The sequence below is a fragment of the Oncorhynchus mykiss genome, chromosome 17 (genome assembly GCF_013265735.2).
Source record: "Oncorhynchus mykiss isolate Arlee chromosome 17, USDA_OmykA_1.1, whole genome shotgun sequence".
Lineage (NCBI taxonomy): Eukaryota > Metazoa > Chordata > Actinopteri > Salmoniformes > Salmonidae > Oncorhynchus > Oncorhynchus mykiss.
The window spans coordinates 3,683,577-3,711,535 of NC_048581.1; the positions used below are offsets into that span (position 1 = coordinate 3,683,577).

At 45.4% G+C, this 27,959-nt stretch overlaps 1 protein-coding gene across 1 annotated transcript; it reads left to right on the forward strand.

Moving 5' to 3' along the window:
* LOC110487326 (zinc finger protein 239-like) lies at positions 1-27,553 on the forward strand. The gene is made up of 3 exons (XM_036948654.1): positions 1-50; positions 24,977-26,899; positions 27,228-27,553. Exons 1-2 carry the CDS (start codon positions 26-28, stop codon positions 25,966-25,968), a joined length of 1,017 nt encoding a protein of 338 aa, XP_036804549.1. The 5' UTR covers positions 1-25; the 3' UTR covers positions 25,969-26,899; positions 27,228-27,553.
* The last annotated feature ends 406 nt before the right edge of the window (positions 27,554-27,959 follow it).

A 27,959-nucleotide genomic window follows, 5' to 3' on the forward strand; every position in this document is an offset into this window, starting at 1 on the left:
GGAAGAGGAGAAAGAAGAAGAAGAGATGACAGGAGATCTGATTAACGACGGTAAGTACTGTCTTAATTGCAGGTTCAAACCCCCGAGCTGACATGGTTCAAATCCCCGAGCTGACATGGTTCAAATCCCCGAGCTGACATGGTTCAAATCCCCGAGCTGACATGGTTCAAATCCCCGAGCTGACATGGTTCAAATCCCCGAGCTGACATGGTTCAAATCCCCGAGCTGACATGGTTCAAATCCCCGAGCTGACATGGTTCAAATCCCCGAGCTGACATTGTTCAAATCCCCGAGCTGACATGGTTCAAATCCCCGAGCTGACATGGTACAAATCCCCGAGCTGACATGGTACAAATCCCCGAGCTGACATGGTACAAATCTGTCATTCTGCCCCTGAACAGGCAGTTAACCCACTGTTCCTAGGCCGTCATTGAAAATAAGAATTTGTTCTTAACTGACTTGCCTAGTTAAATAAAGGAAAAATAAAAAGAGTAAAGTTATTATTTTGTATTTATTATAGTTATTATCAATGGTAGTATTATTAGGTCCTTGGTTGTTTAGTTGTAAGGTAAGGCAGACTGATCTGGTTTAAAATGAAATATATATTGGACCTTTATTTAACTATTTTCAATGACGGCCTACAGTGGGTGAACTGGTCTAGGAACAGTGGGTGAACTGCCTTGTTCAGGGGCAGAATGACAGATTTTTACCTTGTGAGCTCGGGGATTCAAACTTGCAACCTTTCGGTTACTAGTTCCAACGCTCTAACCACTAGGCTGTTCTTAAACATGACGTGAAGCTGAGTTCCCGGGAAACGTCTCTAAAGAGTCTGTTATTATTCACAATAACATGGGTTTGACTGCTTTATTTATTTCGTAAAATGGTTACATGTTATAAAGTTGTTATTTTCTATGTTATTTTAATCTTTATTTAACTAGGCAAGTCAGCTAAGGACAAATTCTTATTTACAATTACGGCCTACCCCAGCCAAACTCTAACCCAGATTGTGTAGCATCCATATACTGGGTGGTGGTGGTGTAGCATCTATATACTGGGTGGTGGTGGTGTAGCATCTATATACTGGGTGGTGGTGGTGGTGTGTAGCATCTATATACTGGGTGGTGGTGGTGGTGTGTAGCATCTATATACTGGGTGGTGGTGTGTAGCATCTATATACTGGGTGGTGGTGTGTAGCATCTATATACTGGGTGGTGGTGTGTAGCATCTATATACTGGGTGGTGGTGTGTAGCATCTATATACTGGGTGGTGGTGGTGGTGTGTAGCATCTATATACTGGGTGGTGGTGGTGTGTATCATCTATATACTGGGTGGTGGTGGTGGTGTGTAGCATCTATATACTGGGTGGTGGTGGTGGTGTGTAGCATCTATATACTGGGTGGTGGTGGTGTGTATCATCTATATACTGGGTGGTGGTGGTGGTGTGTATCATCTATATACTGGGTGGTGGTGGTGGTGGTGGTGTAGCATCCATATACTGGGTGGTGGTGGTGGTGTGTAGCATCTATATACTGGGTGGTGGTGGTGGTGTGTAGCATCTATATACTGGGTGGTGGTGTGTAGCATCTATATACTGGGTGGTGGTGGTGGTGGTGTGTAGCATCTATATACTGGGTGGTGGTGGTGGTGGTGTGTAGCATCTATATACTGGGTGGTGGTGGTGGTGTGTAGCATCTATATACTGGGTGGTGGTGGTGTGTATCATCTATATACTGGGTGGTGGTGGTGGTGTGTATCATCTATATACTGGGTGGTGGTGGTGGTGTGTATCATCTATATACTGGGTGGTGGTGGTGGTGTGTATCATCTATATACTGGGTGGTGGTGGTGGTGTGTAGCATCTATATACTGGGTGGTGGTGGTGGTGTAGCATCTATATACTGGGTGGTGGTGGTGGTGTGTAGCATCTATATACTGGGTGGTGGTGGTGGTGTGTAGCATCTATATACTGGGTGGTGGTGGTGGTGGTGTGTAGCATCTATATACTGGGTGGTGGTGGTGGTGGTGTGTAGCATCTATATACTGGGTGGTGGTGGTGGTGGTGTAGCATCTATATACTGGGTGGTGGTGGTGGTGGTGTAGCATCTATATACTGGGTGGTGGTGGTGGTGTGTAGCATCTATATACTGGGTGGTGGTGGTGGTGGTGTGTATCATCTATATACTGGGTGGTGGTGGTGGTGGTGTATCATCTATATACTGGGTGGTGGTGGTGGTGGTGTAGCATCTATATACTGGGTGGTGGTGGTGGTGGTGTATCATCTATATACTGGGTGGTGGTGGTGGTGTGTAGCATCTATATACTGGGTGGTGGTGGTGGTGGTGGTGTGTATCATCTATATACTGGGTGGTGGTGGTGGTGGTGGTGGTGGTGTGTATCATCTATATACTGGGTGGTGGTGGTGTGTATCATCTATATACTGGGTGGTGGTGGTGTAGCATCTATATACTGGGTGGTGGTGGTGGTGTGTAGCATCTATATACTGGGTGGTGGTGGTGGTGGTGTGTATCATCTATATACTGGGTGGTGGTGGTGGTGTGTAGCATCTATATACTGGATGGTGGTGGTGTGTATCATCTATATACTGGGTGGTGGTGGTGGTGGTGTGTAGCATCTATATACTGGATGGTGGTGGTGTGTATCATCTATATACTGGGTGGTGGTGGTGGTGTGTATCATCTATATACTGGGTGGTGGTGGTGTGTATCATCTATATACTGGGTGGCGGTGGTGGTGTGTATCATCTATATACTGGGTGGTGGTGGTGTGTATCATCTATATACTGGGTGGTGGTGGTGTGTATCATCTATATACTGGGTGGTGGTGGTGGTGGTGTGTATCATCTATATTCTGGGTGGTGGTGGTGTAGCATCTAGATACTGGGTGGTGGTGGTGGTGTGTAGCATCTATATACTGGGTGGTGGTGGTGTGTATCATCTATATACTGGGTGGTGGTGGTGGTGTGTAGCATCTATATACTGGGTGGTGGTGGTGTGTAGCATCTATATACTGGGTGGTGGTGTGTAGCATCTATATACTGGGTGGTGGTGGTGGTGGTGTGTATCATCTATATACTGGGTGGTGGTGTGTAGCATCTATATACTGGGTGGTGGTGGTGGTGTGTAGCATCTATATACTGGGTGGTGGTGGTGGTGTGTAGCATCTATATACTGGGTGGTGGTGGTGATGTGTAGCATCTATATACTGGGTGGTGGTGGTGGTGGTGTGTATCATCTATATACTGGGTGGTGGTGTATCATCTATATACTGGGTGGTGGTGTGTAGCATCTATATACTGGGTGGTGGTGGTGGTGTGTATCATCTATATACTGGGTGGTGGTGGTGGTGGTGGTGGTGTGTATCATCTATATACTGGGTGGTGGTGGTGGTGGTGTGTATCATCTATATACTGGGTGGTGGTGGTGGTGGTGTAGCATCTATATACTGGGTGGTGGTGGTGGTGGTGTATCATCTATATACTGGGTGGTGGTGTGTAGCATCTATATACTGGGTGGTGGTGGTGTGTATCATCTATATACTGGGTGGTGGTGGTGGTGGTGGTGGTGTGTATCATCTATATACTGGGTGGTGGTGGTGGTGGTGTGTATCATCTATATACTGGGTGGTGGTGGTGGTGGTGTAGCATCTATATACTGGGTGGTGGTGGTGGTGTGTAGCATCTATATACTGGGTGGTGGTGGTGTGTATCATCTATATACTGGGTGGTGGTGGTGGTGTGTAGCATCTATATACTGGATGGTGGTGGTGTGTATCATCTATATACTGGGTGGTGGTGGTGGTGGTGTGTAGCATCTATATACTGGATGGTGGTGGTGTGTATCATCTATATACTGGGTGGTGGTGGTGGTGTGTATCATCTATATACTGGGTGGTGGTGGTGGTGTGTATCATCTATATACTGGGTGGTGGTGGTGTGTATCATCTATATACTGGGTGGCGGTGGTGGTGTGTATCATCTATATACTGGGTGGTGGTGGTGTATCATCTATATACTGGGTGGTGGTGGTGTGTATCATCTATATACTGGGTGGTGGTGGTGGTGGTGTGTATCATCTATATTCTGGGTGGTGGTGGTGTAGCATCTAGATACTGGGTGGTGGTGGTGGTGTGTAGCATCTATATACTGGGTGGTGGTGGTGTGTATCATCTATATACTGGGTGGTGGTGGTGGTGTGTAGCATCTATATACTGGGTGGTGGTGGTGTGTAGCATCTATATACTGGGTGGTGATGTGTAGCATCTATATACTGGGTGGTGGTGGTGGTGGTGTGTATCATCTATATACTGGGTGGTGGTGGTGTAGCATCCATATACTTGGTGGTGGTGTGTAGCATCTATATACTGGGTGGTGGTGTGTAGCATCTATATACTGGGTGGTGGTGGTGGTGTGTAGCATCTATATACTGGGTGGTGGTGTGTAGCATCTATATACTGGGTGGTTGTGGTGTGTATCATCTATATACTGGGTGGTGGTGGTGTAGCATCCATATACTTGGTGGTGGTGTGTAGCATCTATATACTGGGTGGTGGTGTGTAGCATCTATATACTGGGTGGTGGTGGTGGTGTGTAGCATCTATATACTGGGTGGTGGTGTGTAGCATCTATATACTGGGTGGTGGTGGTGTGTATCATCTATATACTGGGTGGTGGTGGTGGTGTGTATCATCTATATACTGGGTGGTGGTGGTGGTGTGTATCATCTATATACTGGGTGGTGGTGGTGTGTATCATCTATATACTGGGTGGTGGTGGTGTGTATCATCTATATACTGGGTGGTGGTGGTGGTGGTGTGTAGCATCTATATACTGGGTGGTGGTGGTGGTGGTGTGTAGCATCTATATACTGGGTGGTGGTGGTGTGTAGCATCTATATACTGGGTGGTGGTGGTGGTGTGTAGCATCTATATACTGGGTGGTGGTGGTGGTGTGTAGCATCTATATACTGGGTGGTGGTGGTGGTGGTGTGTAGCATCTATATACTGGGTGGTGGTGGTGGTGTGTAGCATCCATATACTGGGTGGTGGTGGTGGTGGTGTGTAGCATCTATATACTGGGTGGTGGTGGTGGTGGTGTGTAGCATCTATATACTGGGTGGTGGTGGTGTGTAGCATCCATATACTGGGTGGTGGTGGTGGTGGTGTGTAGCATGTATATACTGGGTGGTGGTGGTGGTGGTGTGTAGCATCTATATACTGGGTGGTGGTGTGTAGCATCTATATACTGGGTGGTGGTGGTGGTGGTGTGTAGCATCTATATACTGGGTGGTGGTGGTGTGTAGCATCTATATACTGGGTGGTGGTGGTGGTGTGTAGCATCTATATACTGGGTGGTGGTGGTGGTGTGTAGCATCTATATACTGGGTGGTGGTGGTGGTGTGTAGCATCCATATACTGGGTGGTGGTGGTGGTGGTGTGTAGCATCTATATACTGGGTGGTGGTGGTGTGTAGCATCCATATACTGGGTGGTGGTGGTGGTGGTGTGTATCATCTATATACTGGTTGGTGGTGGTGTGTATCATCCATATACTGGGTGGTGGTGGTGGTGGTGGTGGTGTGTAGCATCTATATACTGGGTGGTGGTGGTGGTGTGTAGCATCTATATACTGGGTGGTGGTGTGTAGCATCTATATACTGGGTGGTGGTGGTGGTGTAGCATCTATATACTGGGTGGTGGTGGTGGTGGTGTGTATCATCTATATACTGGGTGGTGGTGGTGGTGGTTGTGTGTAGCATCTATATACTGGGTGGTGGTGGTGTGTATCATCTATATACTGGGTGGTGGTGGTGTGTATCATCTATATACTGGGTGGTGGTGGTGGTGGTGTGTAGCATCTATATACTGGGTGGTGGTGGTGTGTATCATCTATATACTGGGTGGTGGTGGTGTGTATCATCTATATACTGGGTGGTGGTGGTGGTGTGTATCATCTATATACTGGGTGGTGGTGGTGTGTATCATCTATATACTGGGTGGTGGTGGTGTAGCATCCATATACTTGGTGGTGGTGTGTAGCATCTATATACTGGGTGGTGGTGGTGTGTATCATCTATATACTGGGTGGTGGTTGTGTGTAGCATCCATATACTGGGTGGTGGTGGTGGTGGTGTATCATCTATATACTGGGTGGTGGTGGTGGTGTGTATCATCTATATACTGGGTGGTGGTGGTGGTGTGTAGCATCCATATACTGGGTGGTGGTGGTGGTGGTGTGTATCATCTATATACTGGGTGGTGGTGGTGTGTAGCATCTATATACTGGGTGGTGGTGGTGGTGTGTAGCATCTATATACTGGGTGGTGGTGGTGGTGTGTAGCATCTATATACTGGGTGGTGGTGTGTAGCATCTATATACTGGGTGGTGGTGGTGGTGTGTAGCATCTATATACTGGGTGGTGGTGGTGGTGTGTAGCATCTATATACTGGGTGGTGGTGTGTAGCATCTATATACTGGGTGGTGGTGTGTAGCATCTATATACTGGGTGGTGGTGTGTAGCATCTATATACTGGGTGGTGGTGGTGGTGTGTAGCATCTATATACTGGGTGGTGGTGTGTAGCATCTATATACTGGGTGGTGGTGGTGTGTATCATCTATATACTGGGTGGTGGTGGTGGTGGTGGTGTGTATCATCTATATACTGGGTGGTGGTGGTGGTGTGTATCATCTATATACTGGGTGGTGGTGGTGGTGTGTAGCATCTATATACTGGGTGGTGGTGGTGGTGTAGCATCTATATACTGGGTGGTGGTGGTGGTGGTGTGTAGCATCTATATACTGGGTGGTGGTGGTGGTGGTGTGTATCATCTATATACTGGGTGGTGGTGGTGGTGGTGTAGCATCTATATACTGGGTGGTGGTGGTGGTGTGTAGCATCTATATACTGGGTGGTGGTGGTGGTGGTGTGTATCATCTATATACTGGGTGGTGGTGGTGGTGTGTATCATCTATATACTGGGTGGTGGTGGTGTGTATCATCTATATACTGGGTGGTGGTGGTGGTGGTGTGTATCATCTATATACTGGGTGGTGGTGGTGGTGGTGTGTAGCATCTATATACTGGGTGGTGGTGGTGGTGTGTAGCATCTATATACTGGGTGGTGGTGGTGGTGTGTAGCATCTATATACTGGGTGGTGGTGGTGTGTAGCATCTATATACTGGGTGGTGGTGGTGTGTAGCATCTATATACTGGGTGGTGGTGGTGTGTATCATCTATATACTGGGTGGCGGTGGTGGTGTGTATCATCTATATACTGGGTGGTGGTGGTGTGTATCATCTATATACTGGGTGGTGGTGGTGTATCATCTATATACTGGGTGGTGGTGGTGTGTATCATCTATATACTGGGTGGTGGTGGTGGTGTGTATCATCTATATTCTGGGTGGTGGTGGTGTAGCATCTATATACTGGGTGGTGGTGGTGGTGTGTAGCATCTATATACTGGGTGGTGGTGGTGTGTATCATCTATATACTGGGTGGTGGTGGTGGTGTGTAGCATCTATATACTGGGTGGTGGTGGTGTGTAGCATCTATATACTGGGTGGTGGTGTGTAGCATCTATATACTGGGTGGTGGTGGTGGTGGTGTGTATCATCTATATACTGGGTGGTGGTGGTGTAGCATCCATATACTTGGTGGTGGTGTGTAGCATCTATATACTGGGTGGTGGTGTGTTGCATCTATATACTGGGTGGTGGTGGTGGTGTGTAGCATCTATATACTGGGTGGTGGTGTGTAGCATCTATATACTGGGTGGTTGTGGTGTGTATCATCTATATACTGGGTGGTGGTGGTGGTGTGTATCATCTATATACTGGGTGGTGGTGGTGTGTATCATCTATATACTGGGTGGTGGTGGTGTGTATCATCTATATACTGGGTGGTGGTGGTGGTGGTGTGTAGCATCTATATACTGGGTGGTGGTGGTGGTGTGTAGCATCTATATACTGGGTGGTGGTGGTGTGTAGCATCTATATACTGGGTGGTGGTGGTGGTGTGTAGCATCTATATACTGGGTGGTGGTGGTGGTGTGTAGCATCTATATACTGGGTGGTGGTGGTGGTGTGTAGCATCTATATACTGGGTGGTGGTGGTGGTGTGTAGCATCCATATACTGGGTGGTGGTGGTGGTGGTGGTGTGTAGCATCTATATACTGGGTGGTGATGGTGTGTAGCATCCATATACTGGGTGGTGGTGGTGTGTAGCATCTATATACTGGGTGGTGGTGGTGGTGTGTAGCATCTATATACTGGGTGGTGGTGGTGTGTAGCATCTATATACTGGGTGGTGGTGGTGTGTAGCATCTATATACTGGGTGGTGGTGGTGGTGTGTAGCATCTATATACTGGGTGGTGGTGGTGGTGTGTAGCATCTATATACTGGGTGGTGGTGGTGGTGTGTAGCATCTATATACTGGGTGGTGGTGGTGGTGGTGTGTAGCATCTATATACTGGGTGGTGGTGGTGTGTAGCATCCATATACTGGGTGGTGGTGGTGGTGGTGTGTAGCATCTATATACTGGGTGGTGGTGGTGGTGTGTAGCATCTATATACTGGGTGGTGGTGGTGTGTATCATCTATATACTGGGTGGTGGTGGTGTGTATCATCTATATACTGGGTGGTGGTGGTGGTGTGTATCATCTATATACTGGGTGGTGGTGGTGGTGGTGTGTATCATCTATATACTGGGTGGTGGTGGTGGTGGTGTAGCATCTATATACTGGGTGGTGGTGGTGGTGGTGTAGCATCTATATACTGGGTGGTGGTGGTGGTGGTGGTGGTGTGTAGCATCCATATACTGGGTGGTGGTGGTGTGTAGCATCTATATACTGGGTGGTGGTGTGTAGCATCTATATACTGGGTGGTGGTGGTGGTGTAGCATCTATATACTGGGTGGTGGTGGTGGTGGTGGTGGTGGTGTGTATCATCTATATACTGGGTGGTGGTGGTGGTGGTTGTGTGTAGCATCTATATACTGGGTGGTGGTGGTGTGTATCATCTATATACTGGGTGGTGGTGGTGTGTATCATCTATATACTTGGTGGTGGTGTGTAGCATCTATATACTGGGTGGTGGTGGTGTGTATCATCTATATACTGGGTGGTGGTGGTGGTGTGTATCATCTATATACTGGGTGGTGGTGGTGTGTATCATCTATATACTGGGTGGTGGTGGTGTAGCATCCATATACTTGGTGGTGGTGTGTAGCATCTATATACTGGGTGGTGGTGGTGTGTATCATCTATATACTGGGTGGTGGTGGTGGTGTGTAGCATCCATATACTGGGTGGTGGTGGTGGTGGTGTATCATCTATATACTGGGTGGTGGTGTGTAGCATCTATATACTGGGTGGTGGTGGTGTGTAGCATCTATATACTGGGTGGTGGTGGTGGTGTAGCATCTATATACTGGGTGGTGGTGGTGTGTATCATCTATATACTGGGTGGTGGTGGTGGTGTGTGTCATCTATATACTGGGTGGTGGTGGTGTGTATCATCTATATACTGGGTGGTGGTGGTTGTGTGTAGCATCTATATACTGGGTGGTGGTGGTGTGTATCATCTATATACTGGGTGGTGGTGGTTGTGTGTAGCATCTATATACTGGGTGGTGGTGGTGTGTATTATCTATATACTGGGTGGTGGTGGTGTGTATCATCTATATACTGGGTGGTGGTGGTGGTGTGTATCATCTATATACTGGGTGGTGGTGGTGGTGGTTGTGTGTAGCATCTATATACTGGGTGGTGGTGGTGTGTATTATCTATATACTGGGTGGTGGTGGTGTGTAGCATCTATATACTGGGTGGCGGTGGTGTGTAGCATCTATATACTGGGTGGTGGTGGTGTGTAGCATCTATATACTGGGTGGTGGTGGTGTGTAGCATCTATATACTGGGTGGTGGTGGTGGTGTGTATCATCTATATACTGGGTGGTGGTGGTGTGTAGCATCTATTTACTGGGTGGTGGTGGTGGTGTGTATCATCTATATACCGGGTGGTGGTGTGTAGCATCTATATACTGGTTGGTGGTGGTGTGTAGCATCTATATACTGGGTGGTGGTGGTGTGTAGCATCTATATACTGGGTGGTGGTGGTGGTGTAGCATCTATATACTGGGTGGTGGTGGTGTATCATCTATATACTGGGTGGTGGTGGTGTGTAGCATATATATACTGGGTGGTGGTGGTGTAGCATCTATATACTGGGTGGTCGTGGTGTGTATCATCTATATACTGGGTGGTGGTGGTGGTGTAGCATCTATATACTGGGTGGTGGTGGTGGTGTATCATTTATATACTGGGTGGTGGTGGTGTATCATCTATATACTGGGTGGTGGTGGTGTATCATCTATATACTGGGTGGTGGTGGTGATGTGTATCATCTATATACTGGGTGGTGGTGGTGATGTGTATCATCTATATTCTGGGTGGTAGAGGTGGTGTGTATCATCTATATACTGGGTGGTGGTGGTGGTGTGTAGCATCTATATACTGGGTGGTGGTGGTGGTGTGTTACATCTATATACTGGGTGGTGGTGGTGGTGTGTTACATCTATATACTGGGTGGTGGTGGTGGTGTGTAGCATCTATATACTGGGTGGTGGTGGTTGTGGTGTGTAGCATCTATATACTGGGTGGTGGTGGTTGTGGTGTGTAGCATCTATATACTGGGTGGTGGTGGTGGTGGTGGTGGTGGTGTGTAGCATCTATATACTGGGTGGTGGTGTGTATCATCTATATACTGGGTGGTGGTGGTGGTGGTGTGTAGCATCTATATACTGCGTGGTGGTGGTGTGTAGCATGTATATACTGGGTGGTGGTGGTGTGTATCATCTATATACTGGGTGGTGGTGTATCATTTATATACTGGGTGGTGGTGGTGTATCATCTATATACTGGATGGTGGTGGTGTATCATCTATATACTGGGTGGTGATGTGTATCATCTATATTCTGGGTGGTGGTGGTGGTGTGTATCATCTATATTCTGGGTGGTGGTGGTGATGTGTAGCATCTATATACTGTGTGGTGGTGGTGTGTATCATCTATATTCTGGGTGGTGGTGGTAGTGGTGTGTATCATCTATATACTGGGTGGTGGTGGTGTGTATCATCTATATACTGGGTGGTGGTGGTGATGTGTATCATCTATATACTGGGTGGTGGTGGTGATGTGTATCATCTATATACTGGGTTGTGGTGGTGATGTGTATCATCTATATACTGGGTGGTGGTGGTGTGTATCATCTATATACTGGGTGGTGGTGGTGGTGTGTAGCATCTATATACTGGGTGGTGGTGGTGGTGGTGTGTATCTATAGTGGGTGGTGGTGTGTATCATCTATATACTGGGTGGTGGTGGTGGTGGTGTGTATCATCTATATACTGGGTGGTCTTGGTGTGTATCATCTATATACTGGGTGGTGGTGGTGGTGTGTAGCATCTATATACTGGGTGGTGGTGGTGGTGGTGGTGTATCATCTATATACTGGGTGGTGGTGGTGGTGTATCATCTATATACTGGGTGGTGGTGTATCATCTATATACTGGGTGGTGGTGGTGGTGGTGTGTAGCATCTATATACTGGGTGGTCGTGGTGTGTAGCATCTATATCCTGGGTGGTGAGGGTGTGTAGCATCTATATACTGGGTGGTCGTGGTGTGTATCATCTATATACTGGGTGGTGGTGGTGGTGTATCATCTATATACTGGGTGGTGGTGGTGGTGTATCATTTATATACTGGGTGGTGGTGGTGTATCATCTATATACTGGGTGGTGGTGGTGTATCATCTATATACTGGGTGGTGGTGGTGATGTGTATCATCTATATACTGGGTGGTGGTGGTGGTGTGTTACATCTATATACTGGGTGGTGGTGGTGGTGTGTTACATCTATATACTGGGTGGTGGTGGTGGTGTGTAGCATCTATATACTGGGTGGTGGTGGTTGTGGTGTGTAGCATCTATATACTGGGTGGTGGTGGTGGTGTGTAGCATCTATATACTGGGTGGTGGTGTGTATCATCTATATACTGGGTGGTGGTGGTGGTGGTGTGTAGCATCTATATACTGCGTGGTGGTGGTGTGTAGCATGTATATACTGGGTGGTGGTGGTGTGTATCATCTATATACTGGGTGGTGGTGTATCATTTATATACTGGGTGGTGGTGGTGTATCATCTATATACTGGATGGTGGTGGTGTATCATCTATATACTGGGTGGTGATGTGTATCATCTATATTCTGGGTGGTGGTGGTGGTGTGTATCATCTATATTCTGGGTGGTGGTGGTGATGTGTAGCATCTATATACTGTGTGGTGGTGGTGTGTATCATCTATATTCTGGGTGGTGGTGGTAGTGGTGTGTATCATCTATATTCTGGGTGGTGGTGGTAGTGGTGTGTATCATCTATATACTGGGTGGTGGTGGTGTGTATCATCTATATACTGGGTGGTGGTGGTGATGTGTATCATCTATATACTGGGTGGTGGTGGTGATGTGTATCATCTATATACTGGGTTGTGGTGGTGATGTGTATCATCTATATACTGGGTGGTGGTGGTGTGTATCATCTATATACTGGGTGGTGGTGGTGGTGTGTAGCATCTATATACTGGGTGGTGGTGGTGGTGTGTATCTATAGTGGGTGGTGGTGTGTATCATCTATATACTGGGTGGTGGTGGTGGTGGTGTGTATCATCTATATACTGGGTGGTCTTGGTGTGTATCATCTATATACTGGGTGGTGGTGGTGGTGTGTAGCATCTATATACTGGGTGGTGGTGGTGGTGGTGTATCATCTATATACTGGGTGGTGGTGGTGGTGTATCATCTATATACTGGGTGGTGGTGTATCATCTATATACTGGGTGGTGGTGGTGGTGTGTAGCATCTATATACTGGGTGGTCGTGGTGTGTAGCATCTATATCCTGGGTGGTGAGGGTGTGTAGCATCTATATACTGGGTGGTCGTGGTGTGTATCATCTATATACTGGGTGGTGGTGGTGGTGTATCATCTATATACTGGGTGGTGGTGGTGGTGTATCATCTATATACTGGGTGGTGGTGGTGTGTATCATCTATATACTGGGTGGTGGTGGTGTGTATCATTGATCTCCACTATAAAAATCATAACTTATTTTATTAAGACTTCCTGATGTCATTAACCAGCATTTCTCTCCTGTTCTATTGGTTTCCATATCAACTCTCTTTCATTGTCCAGAAGGCACCATACTGTGTGTGTCATCTATATACTGGTCATGTTAACAACCCATCCTGGTCATGTTAACAACCCATCCTGGTCATATTAACAACCCATCCTGGTCATGTTAACAACCCATTCTGGTCATGTTATCAACCCATCCTGGTCATGTTATCAACCCATCCTTGTCATGTTATCAACCCACCCTGGTCATGTTGACAACCCATCCTGGTCATGTTGACAACCCATCCTGGTCATTTTAACAACCCATCCTGGTCATGTTAACAACCCATCCTGGTCATGTTATTTACCCATCTTGGTCTTGTTAACAACCTTGCCTGGTCATGTTAACAACCCATCCTGGTCATGTTAACAACCCATCCTGGTCATGTTAACAACCCATCCTGGTCATGTTATCAACCCATCCTGGTCATGTTAACAACCCATCCTGGTCATGTTAACAACCCATCCTGGTCATGTTAACAACCCATCCTGGTCATGTTAACAACCCATCCTGGTCATGTTAACAACCCATCCTGGTCATATTAACAACCCATCCTGGTCATGTTAACAACCCATCCTGGTCATGTTAACAACCCATCGTGGTCATATTAACAACACATCCTGGTCATGTTAACAACACATCCTGGTCATGTTAACAACACATCCTGGTCATGTTAACACATCCTGGTCATGTTAACAACCCATCCTGGTCACGTTAACAACCCATCCTGGTCATGTTAACAACACATCCTGGTCATGTTAACAACACATCCTGGTCATGTTATCAACACATCCTGGTCATGTTATCAACCCATCCTGGTCATGTTAAAAACCCATCCTGGTCATGTTATCAACCCATCCTGGTCATGTTAAAAACCCATCCTGGTCATGTTATCAACCCATCCTGGTCATGTTATCAACCCACCCTGGTCATGTTAACAACCCATCCTGGTCATATTAACAACCCATCCTGGTCATGTTAACAACCCATCCTGGTCATGTTATTTACCCATCTTGGTCTTGTTAACCCATCCTGGTCATGTTATCAACCCACCCTGGTCATGTTAACAACCCATCCTGGTCATGTTAACAACCCATCCTGGTCATGTTAACAACCCATCCTGGTCATGTTAACAACCCATCCTGGTCATGTTATTTACCCATCTTGGTCTTGTTAACAACCTTGCCTGGTCATGTTAACAACCCATCCTGGTCATATTAAAAACCCATCCTGGTCATGTTAACAACCCATCCTGGTCATGTTAACAACCCATCCTGGTCATGTTAACAACCCATCCTGGTCATGTTAACAACCCATCCTGGTCATGTTAACAACCCATCCTGGTCATGTTAACAACCCGTCCTGGTCATGTTAACAACCCATCCTCGTCATGCTAACAACCCATCCTGGTCATGTTAACAACCCATCCTGGTCATGTTAACACCCCATCCTGGTCATGTTAACAACCCATCCTGGTCATGTTATCAACCCATCCTGGTCATGTTAACAACCCATCCTGGTCATGTTATCAACCCATCCTGGTCATGTTATCAACCCATCCTGGTCATGTTATCAACCCATCCTTGTCATGTTATCAAACCATCCTGTTCATATTAACAACCCATCCTTGTCCTGTTAACAACCCTTCCTGGTCATGTTATCAACCCATCATGGTCATGTTAACAACCCATCCTGGTCATGGTAACAACCCATCCTGGTCATGTTGTTAACCCATCCTGGTCATGTTGACAACCCATCCAGGTCATGTTGACAACCCATCCTGGTCATGTTGACAACCCATCCTGGTCATGTTGACAACCCATCCTGGTCATGTCGACAACCCATCCTGGTCATGTTGACAACCCATCCTGGTCATGTTGACAACCCATCCTGGTCATGTTAACAACCCATCCTGGTCATATTGACAACCCATCCTGGTCATGTTATCAACCCATCCTGGTCATATTAACAACCCATCCTGGTCATATTAACAACCCATCCTGGTCATATTAACAACCCATCCTGGTCATGTTATCAACCCATCCTGGTCATGTTATCAACCCATCCTGGTCATGTTATCAACCCATCCTGGTCATGTTGACAACCCATCCTGGTCATGTTGACAACCCATCCTGGTCTGTGCTACTGTGTTCATGTCCTAGCAGCCTTTTAAATATGAGGTTGGAAAATATTTAAGAATATATGGGAATATTCTTGCCAAGACAAGGAGAGTTGAAGAAGAAAGTATCATTACAAAGATCACCTGTCTCGTTCAAAAGCCTGTTGAAAGTCTCTCAGAGGACACATCTGTTCTGTTTGAGCTACAACACAAGTTGGATGATATGTATAAACTGAAAGCAGAGGGAGCCTTTGTCAGATCTAGGAAGAAGTGGCTGGAGGAGGATGAACAAAATTCATCTTGTTTTTTTTTCAGGTTAGAAAAAGACCACTCTTAAAAATAATACATTTCAACAATTAAATATTAATGGTCTCATCACAGACAATCCCAAATTAGTCTCTAACTTTAGTTCCAACTTCTACAGGAATTTATATACACTGCTCAAAAAAATAAAGGGAACACTAAAATAACACATCCTAGATCTGAATGAATGAAATATTCTTATTAAATACTTTTTTCTTTACATAGTTGAATGTGCTGACAACATAATCACACAAAAATTATCACTGGAAATCAAATTTATCAACCCATGGAGATCTGGATTTGGAGTCACACTCAAAATTAAAGTGGAAAACCACACTACAGGCTGATCCAACTTTGATGTAATGTCCTTAAAACAAGTCAAAATGAGGCTCAGTAGTGTGTGTGTGGCCTCCACGTGCCTCTATGACCTCCCTACAACTCCTGGGCATGCTCCTGATGAGGTGGCGGATGGTCTCCTGAGGGATCTCCTCCCAGACCTGGACTAAAGCATCCGCCAACTCCTGGACAGTCTGTGGTGCAATGTGGCGTTGGTGGATGGAGATGGATGGGTGGATGGACATGATGTCCCAGATGTGCTCAATTGGATTCAGGTCTGGGGAATGGGTGGGCCAGTCCATAGCATCAATGCCTTCCCCTTGCAGGAACTGCTGACACTCCAGCCACATGAGGTCTAGCATTGTCTTGCATTAGGAGGAACCCAGGGCCAACCGCACCAGCATATGGTCTCACAAGTGGTCTGAGGATCTCATCTCGGTACCTAATGGCAGTCAGGCTACCTCTGGCGAGCACATGGAGGGCTGTGCGGCCCCCCAAAGAAATGCCACCCCACACCATGACTGACCCACCGCCAAACCGGTCATGCTGGAGGATGTTGCAGGCAGCAGAACGTTCTCCACGGCATCTCCAGACTCCGTCACGTCTGTCACGTGCTCAGTGTGAACCTGCTTTCATCTGTGAAGAGCACAGGGCGCCAGTGGCGAATTTGCCAATCTTGGTGTTCTCTGGCAAATGCCAAACGTCCTGCACGGTGTTGGGCTGTAAGCACAACCCCCACCTGTGGACGTCGGGCCCTCATACCACCCTCATGGAGTCTGTTTCTGACCGTTTGAGCAGACACATGCACATTTGTGGCCTGCTGGAGGTCATTTTGCAGGGCTCCGGCAGTGCTCCTCCTTGCACAAAGGCGAAGGTAGCGGTCTGGGTTGTTGCCCTCCTTGTTGCCCTCCTACGGTCTCCTCCACGTCTCCTGATGTACTGGCCTGTCTCCTGGTAGCGCCTCCATGCTCTGGACACTACGCTGACAGACACAGCAAACCTTCTTGCCACAGCTCGCATTGATGTGCCATCCTGGATGAGCTGCACTACCTGAGCCACTTGTGTGGGTTGTAGACTCCGTCTCATGCTACCACTAGAGTGAAAGCACCGCCAGCATTCAAAAGTGACCAAAACATCAGCCAGGAAGCATTGGAACTGAGAAGTGGTCTGTGGTCGCCACCTGTAGAACCACTCCTAGCCATTAGTTATTCACAATACTACCCAGGTAATGGCTGTTAACCCATTATTTACCATTCTAGTAACAACCCAACAATTAACCACTAGCTGTCACTATAGCAAGTAAATGCTGGAAACAAACATTCTAGCCCCATCTAAACCCCTTATGTACCTTTCTAGCCCCATTTTAACCCCTTATGTACCTTTCTAGCCCCATTTTAACCCCTTATGTACCTTTCTAGCCCCATTTTAACCCCTTATGTACCATTCTAGCCCCATCTAAACCCCTTATGTACCATTCTAGCCCCATCTTAACCCCTTATATGTACCATTCTAGCCCCATTTTAGCCCCTTATGTACCGTTCTAGTAACAAACCAACAATTAGCCACTATCTTTTCATTATAGCAGGTAAAGGGAGATTACATAGGAATAAATACATATTTTCCATACATTTCTATTGAATAATAAATCACCAGAATATGTTCTATACATATTGTCTGTACGAATACAAAATGCAGAGGTCAGAGGTCAGATAGCAAGGTTCAGAACAAGTCCCTTCTGTTACAAACTAAATGCTGGACTAGGGGTAATAATGTTGAGTTTCTTTTTTCCAGTGGAGATTAGTTGATGTATTGCCTGGCTAGGCTGTGGAACAGTGGAGATTAGTTTATGAATTTCCTGGCAGGGCTGTGGGACAGTGGATGTGTAGGAATGATTCAAATGGAACTGTTAAGAGCCATTCCCCGAGTAGTATTGTGAATAACTAGTGGCTATTAACCAATCGGCATACAGGATCCAAGTGTACTGTTTTATAATGAAGGATCTAGTCTAGATTAAACCTCATAGAAAGACAGTTTTATCATGTGGAGGTTTCATTCAGGTCTATATTTAACCAAATACTCTGTCTTTGGCAGGAGAGAGACCAGTCTGTCACTCTGACAGCAGTAAGAGTCCTTCAGAGGAACCAGACCCAGAGACTCCCAAACCAGTGAGACGACTCAACTGCTCCCAGTGTAATAAGAGTTTCAAGTTGTCATGGAACCTAAAAGAGCATGAGAGGGCACACACAGGAGACAAGCCTTTCCACTGCTCCCAGTGTGGAAAGAGATTTCCACGATCACAGAACCTGAAAATACATCAGAGGACACACACAGGAGAAAAGCCTTTTCTCTGCTCCCAGTGTGGAAAGTGTTTTACCCAGTTATGGAGCCTGAACAAACACAATCGAATACACACAGGAGAAAAGCCTTACCGCTGTTCCCATTGTGGAAAGACATTTAGGTTGTTAGATAAGCTGAAGGAGCACGAGAGGACACACACAGGAGAGAAACCTTACCATTGCTCCCTGTGTGAAAAGAGTTTTACCCAATTAGCTTACCGAAAAGAGCATGAAAGGAAACACACTGAAGAAAAGACTTACCAATGTTCCCAGTGTGGAAAGAGATTTTCACGATCACAGGAACTAAATTCACATGAGAGGACACACACAGGGGAGAAACTTCACCACTGCTCTCACTGTGAAAAGTGTTTTACGCAGTTAGGGAGCCTGAACAAACATAATAGAGTACACACAGGAGAAAAGCCTTACCCCTGTACCCATTGTGGAAAGAGATTTTCTAGATCACAGGACCAAAAATCACATGAGAGGACACACACCGGGGAGAAACCTTACCATTGTTCCCTATGCGGAAATGATTTTACCCATTTAGGGAGCCTGAACAAACATAAGAAGAGAATACACTCTGGAGTGAAGCCTTACTCATGTTCCCATTGCCTAATGAATTTCAGGTTGTTAAATAACCTTAAGGAGCATGAGAGGACACACACATCTTACCATGGTTTTACCAATTTAGGGAAACTATAAGATCATGAGAGGACACATGGGAGAAATCACCCAGTTGTTCCCAGTGTGGAAAGAGTCTTACCCAGTTAGGGAGCCTGAAAAGGAACACACAGGGGAGGAAAAGCTCACAGTTTGGAAAGAGTTTTAGTTAGGGAACCGAATTGTGGAAAGACATCTTCCCAGAGGACCTGAAATCACATGATAGAATAGACAGGCTGTGTTCTGATGAGTCACTGTGTTCTGACGAGTCGCTGTGTTCTGACGAGTCACTGTGTTCTGATGAGTCACTGTGTTCTGATGAGTCACTGTGTTCTGATGAGTCGCTGTGTTCTGATGAGTCACTGTGTTCTGATGAGTCACTGTGTTCTGATGAGTCACTGTGTTCTGATGAGTCACTGTGTTCTGACGAGTCACTGTGTTCTGATGAGTCACTGTGTTCTGATGAGTCACTGTGTTCTGATGAGTCACTGTGTTCTGATGAGTCACTGTGTTCTGACTGATGTTTGACTGTTGTTTTATGCCACATTAAACCATATTGTTTACATGAAATCTTAATCAACAATACGCCAGTTTTAGTTTATGTCTAAAATCAGAATACAATTTGAAAAAAATTTTTTTGTTGTTTTTATTCTACACTTTGATAGATTGGACACATGTTAGAACCCTTAGATGTTATTAATGCCATGATTTAGATATTTTAAAATGTAAATTATGAATTGCATATTGTGTGTATTTCTTGATTCTGACCTTAAAACCTCAAGAAACGTAGTTGTTTTGGTTTCATGTAGTTAATTTGTGTTCTAGTCTCCAAGCTAAAGATGTATGAAAATGTGGTGATGTTCTGATGACGTTGTTAACATGGAAAACATTCACAACCTCTTGAATGTTCCCGTCAGTATTATTCCACCATGTTAGAGAGAGAACACAGGTGCTGATCAATGTTCCCATCAGTATTATTCCACCATGTTAGAGAGAGAACACAGGTGCTGATCAATGTTCCCATCAGTATTATTCCACCATGTTAGAGAGAGAACACAGGTGCTGATCAATGTTCCCATCAGTATTATTCCACCGTGTTAGAGAGAGAACACAGGTGCTGATCAATGTTCCCATCAGTATTATGCCACCGTGTTAGAGAGAGAACACAGGTGCTGATCAATGTTCCCATCAGTATTATTCCACCATGTTAGAGAGAGAACACAGGTGCTGATCAATGTTCCCGTCAGTATTATTCCACCATGTTAGAGAGAGAACACAGGTGCTGATCAATGTTCCCGTCAGTATTATTCCACCATGTTAGAGAGAGAACACAGGTGCTGATCAATGTTCCCATCAGTATTATTCCACCATGTTAGAGAGAGAACACAGGTGCTGATCAATGTTCCCGTCAGTATTATTCCACCATGTTAGAGAGAGAACACAGGTGCTGATCAATGTTCCCGTCAGTATTATTCCACCATGTTAGAGAGAGAACACAGGTGCTGATCAATGTTCCCATCAGTATTATTCCACCATGTTAGAGAGAGAACACAGGTGCTGATTGTTAAAACACATTTGATTAATGCAACTAGTGGACATTGATTATGTACATCGATGTACTTACAGAAATTAGCTCTTCTGAGTTTTGAAATTTGAAATTTGAAATCCAGGTATGTTTATCCCCGTTTCGTAACGTTTTTCAACAGAATCATTGGGATAAACTCACCCCTGAATCACCCGCACACACAGTTCACTTTCATAGCAGCCACATACAAACAGCATGACCCCTTTTCTCATGGTATAATTCTTACTCCCATCTACGCGCTCTCCTCTTCCCACCTTTTCCCTTCATTTGTGGACTTCAGTGCACAACACATCAGCTGTATGTGACCAGGAGGAAAAAACCTTTCCAAGCCAAACCACATCATAACCGCTACACACAGCCTATATCATTGTCACCATAATAGCTAAAGTAACGTCGTAGTCAACAAAACTAACACATTAGTAAACCTGCTACAATCATGCAGTAGCTTCATAGTGCAATAAATTAGTTAAACCAATAGCTTCCTTGACTTGGAAGAGTTCCAGTGTTGGATAGCCAGCTAGCTAACTTAGCATCCCTCTCTGTTGGATAGCCAGCTAGCTAACTTAGCATCCCTCTCTGTTGGATAGCCAGCTAGCTAACTTAGCATCCCTCTCTGTTGGATAGCCAGCTAGCTAACTTAGCATCCCTCTCTGTTGGATAGCCAGCTAGCTAACTTAGCATCCCTCTCTGTTGGATAGCCAGCTAGCTAACTTAGCATCTCTCTCTGTTGGATAGCCAGCTAGCTAACTTAGCATCCCTCTCTGTTGGATAGCCAGCTAGCTAACTTAGTATCCCTCTCTGTTGGATAGCCAGCTAGTTAACTTAGCATCCCTCTCTGTTTGAGCCGGGTGTCTGAGTAGGCTAAACTAGTAGGCTAAACTAGCTAGCTGCATTCGCTATTAAGTGAAAGTAAAAAAACATACTATGAAATATAGCTCGTTTTCGCTTCTCCTTAATTTTTGAATAAATTATTTGTTAAAAAATGTTCAACTATTGTGTCTTTCTCTCTTTGAGTCAACTACTCACCATATTTTATGCACCGCAGTGTTAGCTACCTGTAGCTTATGCTTTCAGTACTAAATTCATTCTCTCATCCTTTGATTGGGTCAACAACATGTCAGTTAATGCTGCAAGAGCTCTGATATGTTGGAGGACGTCCTCCGGAAGTTGTCATAATTACTGTGTAAGTCTATGAAAGGGGGTGAAAACCATGAGCCTCCTAGGTTTTATATTGAAGCCAGTGTACTAAGAGGAGGACGGAAGCCAGCTGTCCTCCGGCTACACCATGGTGCTAACTTACTAGAGTACTGGTGCTAGAGTACTGTTGAACCTACTGTAGACCTTCATTGATGGAGGAGTGTGGCGACCAATCAGGGGAGAGCTTGTCTGTAAATTGAAGGGGTTTCAGGGTATTGAAACAGGGGTGTGTTCAATTTGATTGAGTTTGTACTGAATAACACTATTACCAACATTTTCTTGTATGTTCTTGAACTGACTATGAGGTACGTTTTGGTTTGCTCCAGTTGGTGGGTGTGTCGGTGTGTGGCTAGAGTATAAGGCATTTTGGGCCGTTTTCCACTACTGTCATAACTCTCCTGTGATGATCTGAAGGATCAGGTTACAGTGGGTCTCTCTCGTAGAGGGGGAATGTCATGACTCTCCTGTGGCGATCTGAAGGATCAGGTTACAGTGGGTCTCTCTCGTAGAGGGGGGATGTCATGACTCTCCTGTGATGATCTGAAGGAGAGGGGGAATGTCATGACTCTCCTGTGATGATCTGAAGGATCAGGTTACAGTGGGTCTCTCTCGTAGAGGGGGAATGTCATGACTCTCCTGTGGCGATCTGAAGGATCAGGTTACAGTGGGTCTCTCTCGTAGAGGGGGAATGTCATGACTCTCCTGTGATGATCTGAAGGATCAGGTTACAGTGGGTCTCTCTCGTAGAGGGGGAATGTCATGACTCTCCTGTGATGATCTGAAGGAGAGGGGGAATGTCATGACTCTCCTGTGGCGATCTGAAGGATCAGGTTACAGTGGGTCTCTCTCGTAGAGGGGGAATGTCATGACTCTCCTGTGATGATCTGAAGGATCAGGTTACAGTGGGTCTCTCTCGTAGAGGGGGAATGTCATGACTCTCCTGTGATGATCTGAAGGATCAGGTTACAGTGGGTCTCTCTCGTAGAGGGGGAATGTCATGACTCTCCTGTGGCGATCTGAAGGATCAGGTTACAGTGGGTCTCTCTCGTAGAGGGGGAATGTCATGACTCTCCTGTGATGATCTGAAGGATCAGGTTACAGTGGGTCTCTCTCGTAGAGGGGGAATGTCATGACTCTCCTGTGATGATCTGAAGGATCAGGTTACAGTGGGTCTCTCTCGTAGAGGGGGAATGTCATGACTCTCCTGTGGCGATCTGAAGGATCAGGATACAGTGAGTCTCTCTCGTAGAGGGGGAATGTCATGACTCTCCTGTGATGATTTGAAGGATCAGGTTACAGTGGGTCTCTCTCGTAGAGGGGGAATGTCATGACTCTCCTGTGATGATCTGAAGGATCAGGTTACAGTGGGTCTCTCTCGTAGAGGGGGAATGTCATGACTCTCCTGTGGCGATCTGAAGGATCAGGTTACAGTGGGTCTCTCTCGTAGAGGGGGAATGTCATGACTCTCCTGTGGCGATCTGAAGGATCAGGTTACAGTGGGTCTCTCTCGTAGAGGGGGAATGTCATGACTCTCCTGTGATGATCTGAAGGATCAGGTTACAGTGGGTCTCTCTCGTAGAGGGGGAATGTCATGACTCTCCTGTGGCGATCTGAAGGATCAGGTTACAGTGGGTCTCTCTCGTAGAGGGGGAATGTCATGACTCTCCTGTGGCGATCTGAAGGATCAGGTTACAGTGGGTCTCTCTCGTAGAGGGGGAATGTCATGACTCTCCTGTGGCGATCTGAAGGATCAGGTTACAGTGGGTCTCTCTCGTAGAGGGGGAATGTCATGACTCTCCTGTGGCGATCTGAAGGATCAGGTTACAGTGGGTCTCTCTCGTAGAGGGGGAATGTCATGACTCTCCTGTGATGATCTGAAGGATCAGGTTACAGTGGGTCTCTCTCGTAGAGATGGAATGTCATGACTCTCCTGTGGCGATCTGAAGGATCAGGTTACAGTGGGTCTCTCTCGTAGAGGGGGAATGTCATGACTCTCCTGTGGCGATCTGAAGGATCAGGTTATAGTGGGTCTCTCTCGTAGAGGGGGGAGAGCGGGAAGGTGGCTGTTTTATGGTCGGTCATAAAATATCTTAACCCCTTATGTACCAGTCCAGCCCCATCTTATCCCCTTATGTACCATTCTAGTCCCATCTGAACCCTGTATGTACCATTATAGCCCCATCTTAACCTCTTATGTACCATTCTAGTAGCAAACCAACAATTAGCCATTAAGTGGAGATTAGTTTATGAATTGCCTGGATGGGCTGTGGGACAATGGAGATTAGTTTATGCATTTCCTGGGAGGGCTGTGGGACAGTGGAGATTAGTTTATGAATTTCCTGGGAGGGCTGTGGAACATTGGAGATTAGTTTTATGAATTTCCTGGCAGGGCTGTGGGACAGTGGAGATTAGTTTATGAATTTCCTGGCAGGGCTGTGGGACAGTGGAGATTAGTTTATGAATTTCCTGGCAGGGCCGTGGGACAGTGGAGATTAGTTTATGAATTTCCTGGGAGGGCTGTGGAACATTGGAGATTAGTTTTATGAATTTCCTGGCAGGGCTGTGGAACAGTGGAGATTAGTTTTATGAATTTCCTGGCTGGGCTGTGGAGCAGTGGAGATTAGTTTTATGAATTTCCTGGCAGGGCTGTGGAACAGTGGAGATTAGTTTTATGAATTTCCTGGCAGGGCTGTGGGACAGTGGAGATTAGTTTTATGAATTTCCTGGCAGGGCTGTGGGACAGTGGAGATTAGTTTTATGAATTTCCTGGCAGGGCTGTGGGACAGTGGAGATTAGTTTATGAATTTCCTGGCAGGGCTGTGGAACAGTGGAGATTAGTTTTATGAATTTCCTGGCAGGGCTGTGGGACAGTGGAGATTAGTTTTATGAATTTCCTGGCAGGGCTGTGGAACAGTGGAGATTAGTTTTATGAATTTCCTGGCAGGGCTGTGGAACAGTGGATGTGTAGGAATAATTCAAATGGAACTGTTAACAGCCATTAATTGGAATTAATGTGAATAACTAACAGCTATCAACCAATCAGCATCCAGGATCCACATTTTGTGTTTCATAATGAGGGATCTAGTCTGGATTAAACCTCATAGGAAAACAGTTTTATAATGGTCAGTCAGGTCTGTCTGTTTAACTAAATACTCTGTTTAACTAAATACTCCTTTTGTCTTTGGCAGGAGAGAGACCAGACTCTCCATCTGACAGCAGAAAGAGTCCTTCAGGGGAACCAGACACTGAGACGCCCAATCCAGCGATGCAACACCACTGCTCCCAGTGTAATATGAGTTTTAAGTGGTTATGGAAGCTAAAAGAGCATGAAAGGAAACACACAGGAGAAAAGCCCTTCCAATGCTCCCAGTGTGGAAATAGATTCTCACGATCACATGACCTAAAATCACATGAGAGGACACACACAGGGGAAAAACCACACAATTGCTCACAGTGTGGAAAGCTTTTTTCCCATTTAGGGAACCTGAACAAACATAAGAGAATACACTCTGGAGAGAAGCCTTACCCCTGTTCCCATTGTGGAAAGAATTTTAGGTTGTCAGGTAACCTGAAAACGCATGAGAGGACACACACAGGGGAGAAACCTTACCATTGCTCCCTGTGTGGTAAGGATTTTACCAAGTTAGGGAACCTGAAAGATCACGAGAAGAAACACACAGGAGAAAAGCCTTACCACTGCTCCAATTGTGGAAAGAGATTTTCAACATCATCAGACTTAAGAAAGCATGAGATGACGCACACCGGGGAGAAATCTTACCATTGCTCTCAGTGTGGAAATAGTTTCTTACGATCACATGACCTGAGATCACATGAGCGGACACACACAGGGGAAAAACCACACAGTTGTTCCCAGTGTGGAAAGTGTTTTTTGCATTTAGGGAACCTGAACAAACATAAGAAAATACACTCTGGGGAGAAGCCTTACCCCTGTTCCCATTGTGGAAAATTCTTTAGGTCGTTAGATAACATGAGGGAGCATGAGAAGACACACGCGGGGAAGAAGCTTTACCATTGCGCCTTGTGCGGAAAGAGATATTCACGATCACATGACCTAAAATCACATAAAAGGAAACACACGGGGGAAGAAAACACACAATTACACACACAGGGGAAAAACCACACAGTTGGTCCGAGTGTGGAAAGAATCACACGCAGTTAGAGAACCGTTCCCGTTGTGGAACTATATTTTCCCGATCACATGACCTAAATTCACATCACATCTAACCAAGCTATATTTATTCAGCACATGTCAGACATGGAGTGGAACACAATGGGCTTCACAGGAAAAAACTATGAAAACAAAAACTGAAATATTTACTACACAAGAAACAGAAGAGGATATAAAAAAAACTAAAGATGAACAATAAAAAACATTTGTGCCCAGCTGTGGATAAAACACTGCTAGCATTTGTCTGCTCCATTTTCATGATGGCTAGCAGCTAATTGCTACTTAACAGGAATCCAGGACACAAACTTGCGGTGTCAGCCGTAAAGGCTGTCTGCATTGCGGAACCAATAGCAATTATTTATAATTTTCTTGTGGAGTATTACAACATACAATCTACCTGCAGTGAAGCCGTTCAACATTTACATTACATTCAGTCATCTAGCAGACTCCCGTCCAGAGTGACCCACAGGAGCAACCAGGGTCAAGCGCCCAAAGGGATGTCGACAGATCTCCCAACAAGCCAAATCGAGGACTCAAACCATTTATATATATATATATTTTGTGAAATGAATACCAAGTATGTCTACTTCACCATCAGCCCATTTTACAGGTAAACTACAGGATCATGTAAAAGCTGTTTTTTGTAAAGGTCCAATACGTAATATTGTAGACTTGTCATAATTAGGAGTCCAGAAAAGTTATCTTCAATGAGACAGTGAGACAGCTTGAGGACTTAATATAAAACTTGAGTCATCGGACACCTTTTTGTTTTTTAAGCCTCTATTGTTGTTGTTATGATGTCATGATTTATGATGTTAGAGCCGATTTGGACATGTTGGTATAAAAAACAGAACATCCAAGAGCTCCATGTATGTGTGTGTAAATATATGAAATATTAATGTATATGGTGTATTAGTATTAGGTACCTTTTATACAGTGCCTTGCGAAAGTATTCGGCCCCCTTGAACTTTGCGACCTTTTGCCACATTTCAGGCTTCAAACATAATTTGATTTTGCACGCCCAATTTTTCAGTTTTTGATTTGTTAAAAAAGTTTGAAATATCCAATAAATGTCGTTCCACTTCATGATTGTGTCCCACTTGTTGTTGATTCTTCACAAAAAAATACAGTTTTATATCTTTATGTTTGAAGCCTGAAATGTGGCAAAAGGTCGCAAAGTTCAAGGGGGCCGAATACTTTCGCAAGGCACTGTATATGAAATATGAGTGTATATGGTGTATTAGTATTAGGTACCTTTTATGATTTACATTTGTCTGATTGAGATATGTTCCTTTATTATTGTAACTTAGTGTTTGGCTCCTCCCCCTCCCCTCTCGCCCATTCATTGTACTGTGGTAAGTGTGTTAGTGATAGGATAAAGGCAGGAAGTTGGGACTTCGGGGTGAGGGGAGTCCTAGCTAGACGCGGGTGCGGTATAGTCTTTTCACCATACAGACATATGAACAGGCCGTTTTTATGTATTTTTCACATCAAGTAAATCTATGCTTTTAAGTTGATTGGAGAATCATTTATTTGTTGGATATAAGAAGAATAAACCTTTTTTTGTTGCACCATATCCCTGGATGTCATTGGATGTTTTTTTTGCCGGTTGGGAACTTAGAATGTGGACTGTACGCGTCCGAAACAAGCGTGCTTCAGGTTTGGGCAGTGGCTGTGGTCAATATGTAAGGAAGCCACTACAGTTGTTATTTGATCTGATGTCAATAGCTGGCATTTAGAACGAAACGTAACGAATCGATATGTGGACAGCGGACACCCTTGTTTGACTCTTTGACAATTCAACACTCTCTGAGAAGTTGCCGCGTGTTTACTATTTCACAGCTGGGGTTGTGCTACACATAACTTTTACCTATTGAATAAGAGACTCAACAAAATGTTGAAATTCCAGGCATGTACAGTGGGGGCAAAAAAAGTATTTAGTCAGCCACCAATTGTGCAAGTTCTCCCACTTAAAAAAGATG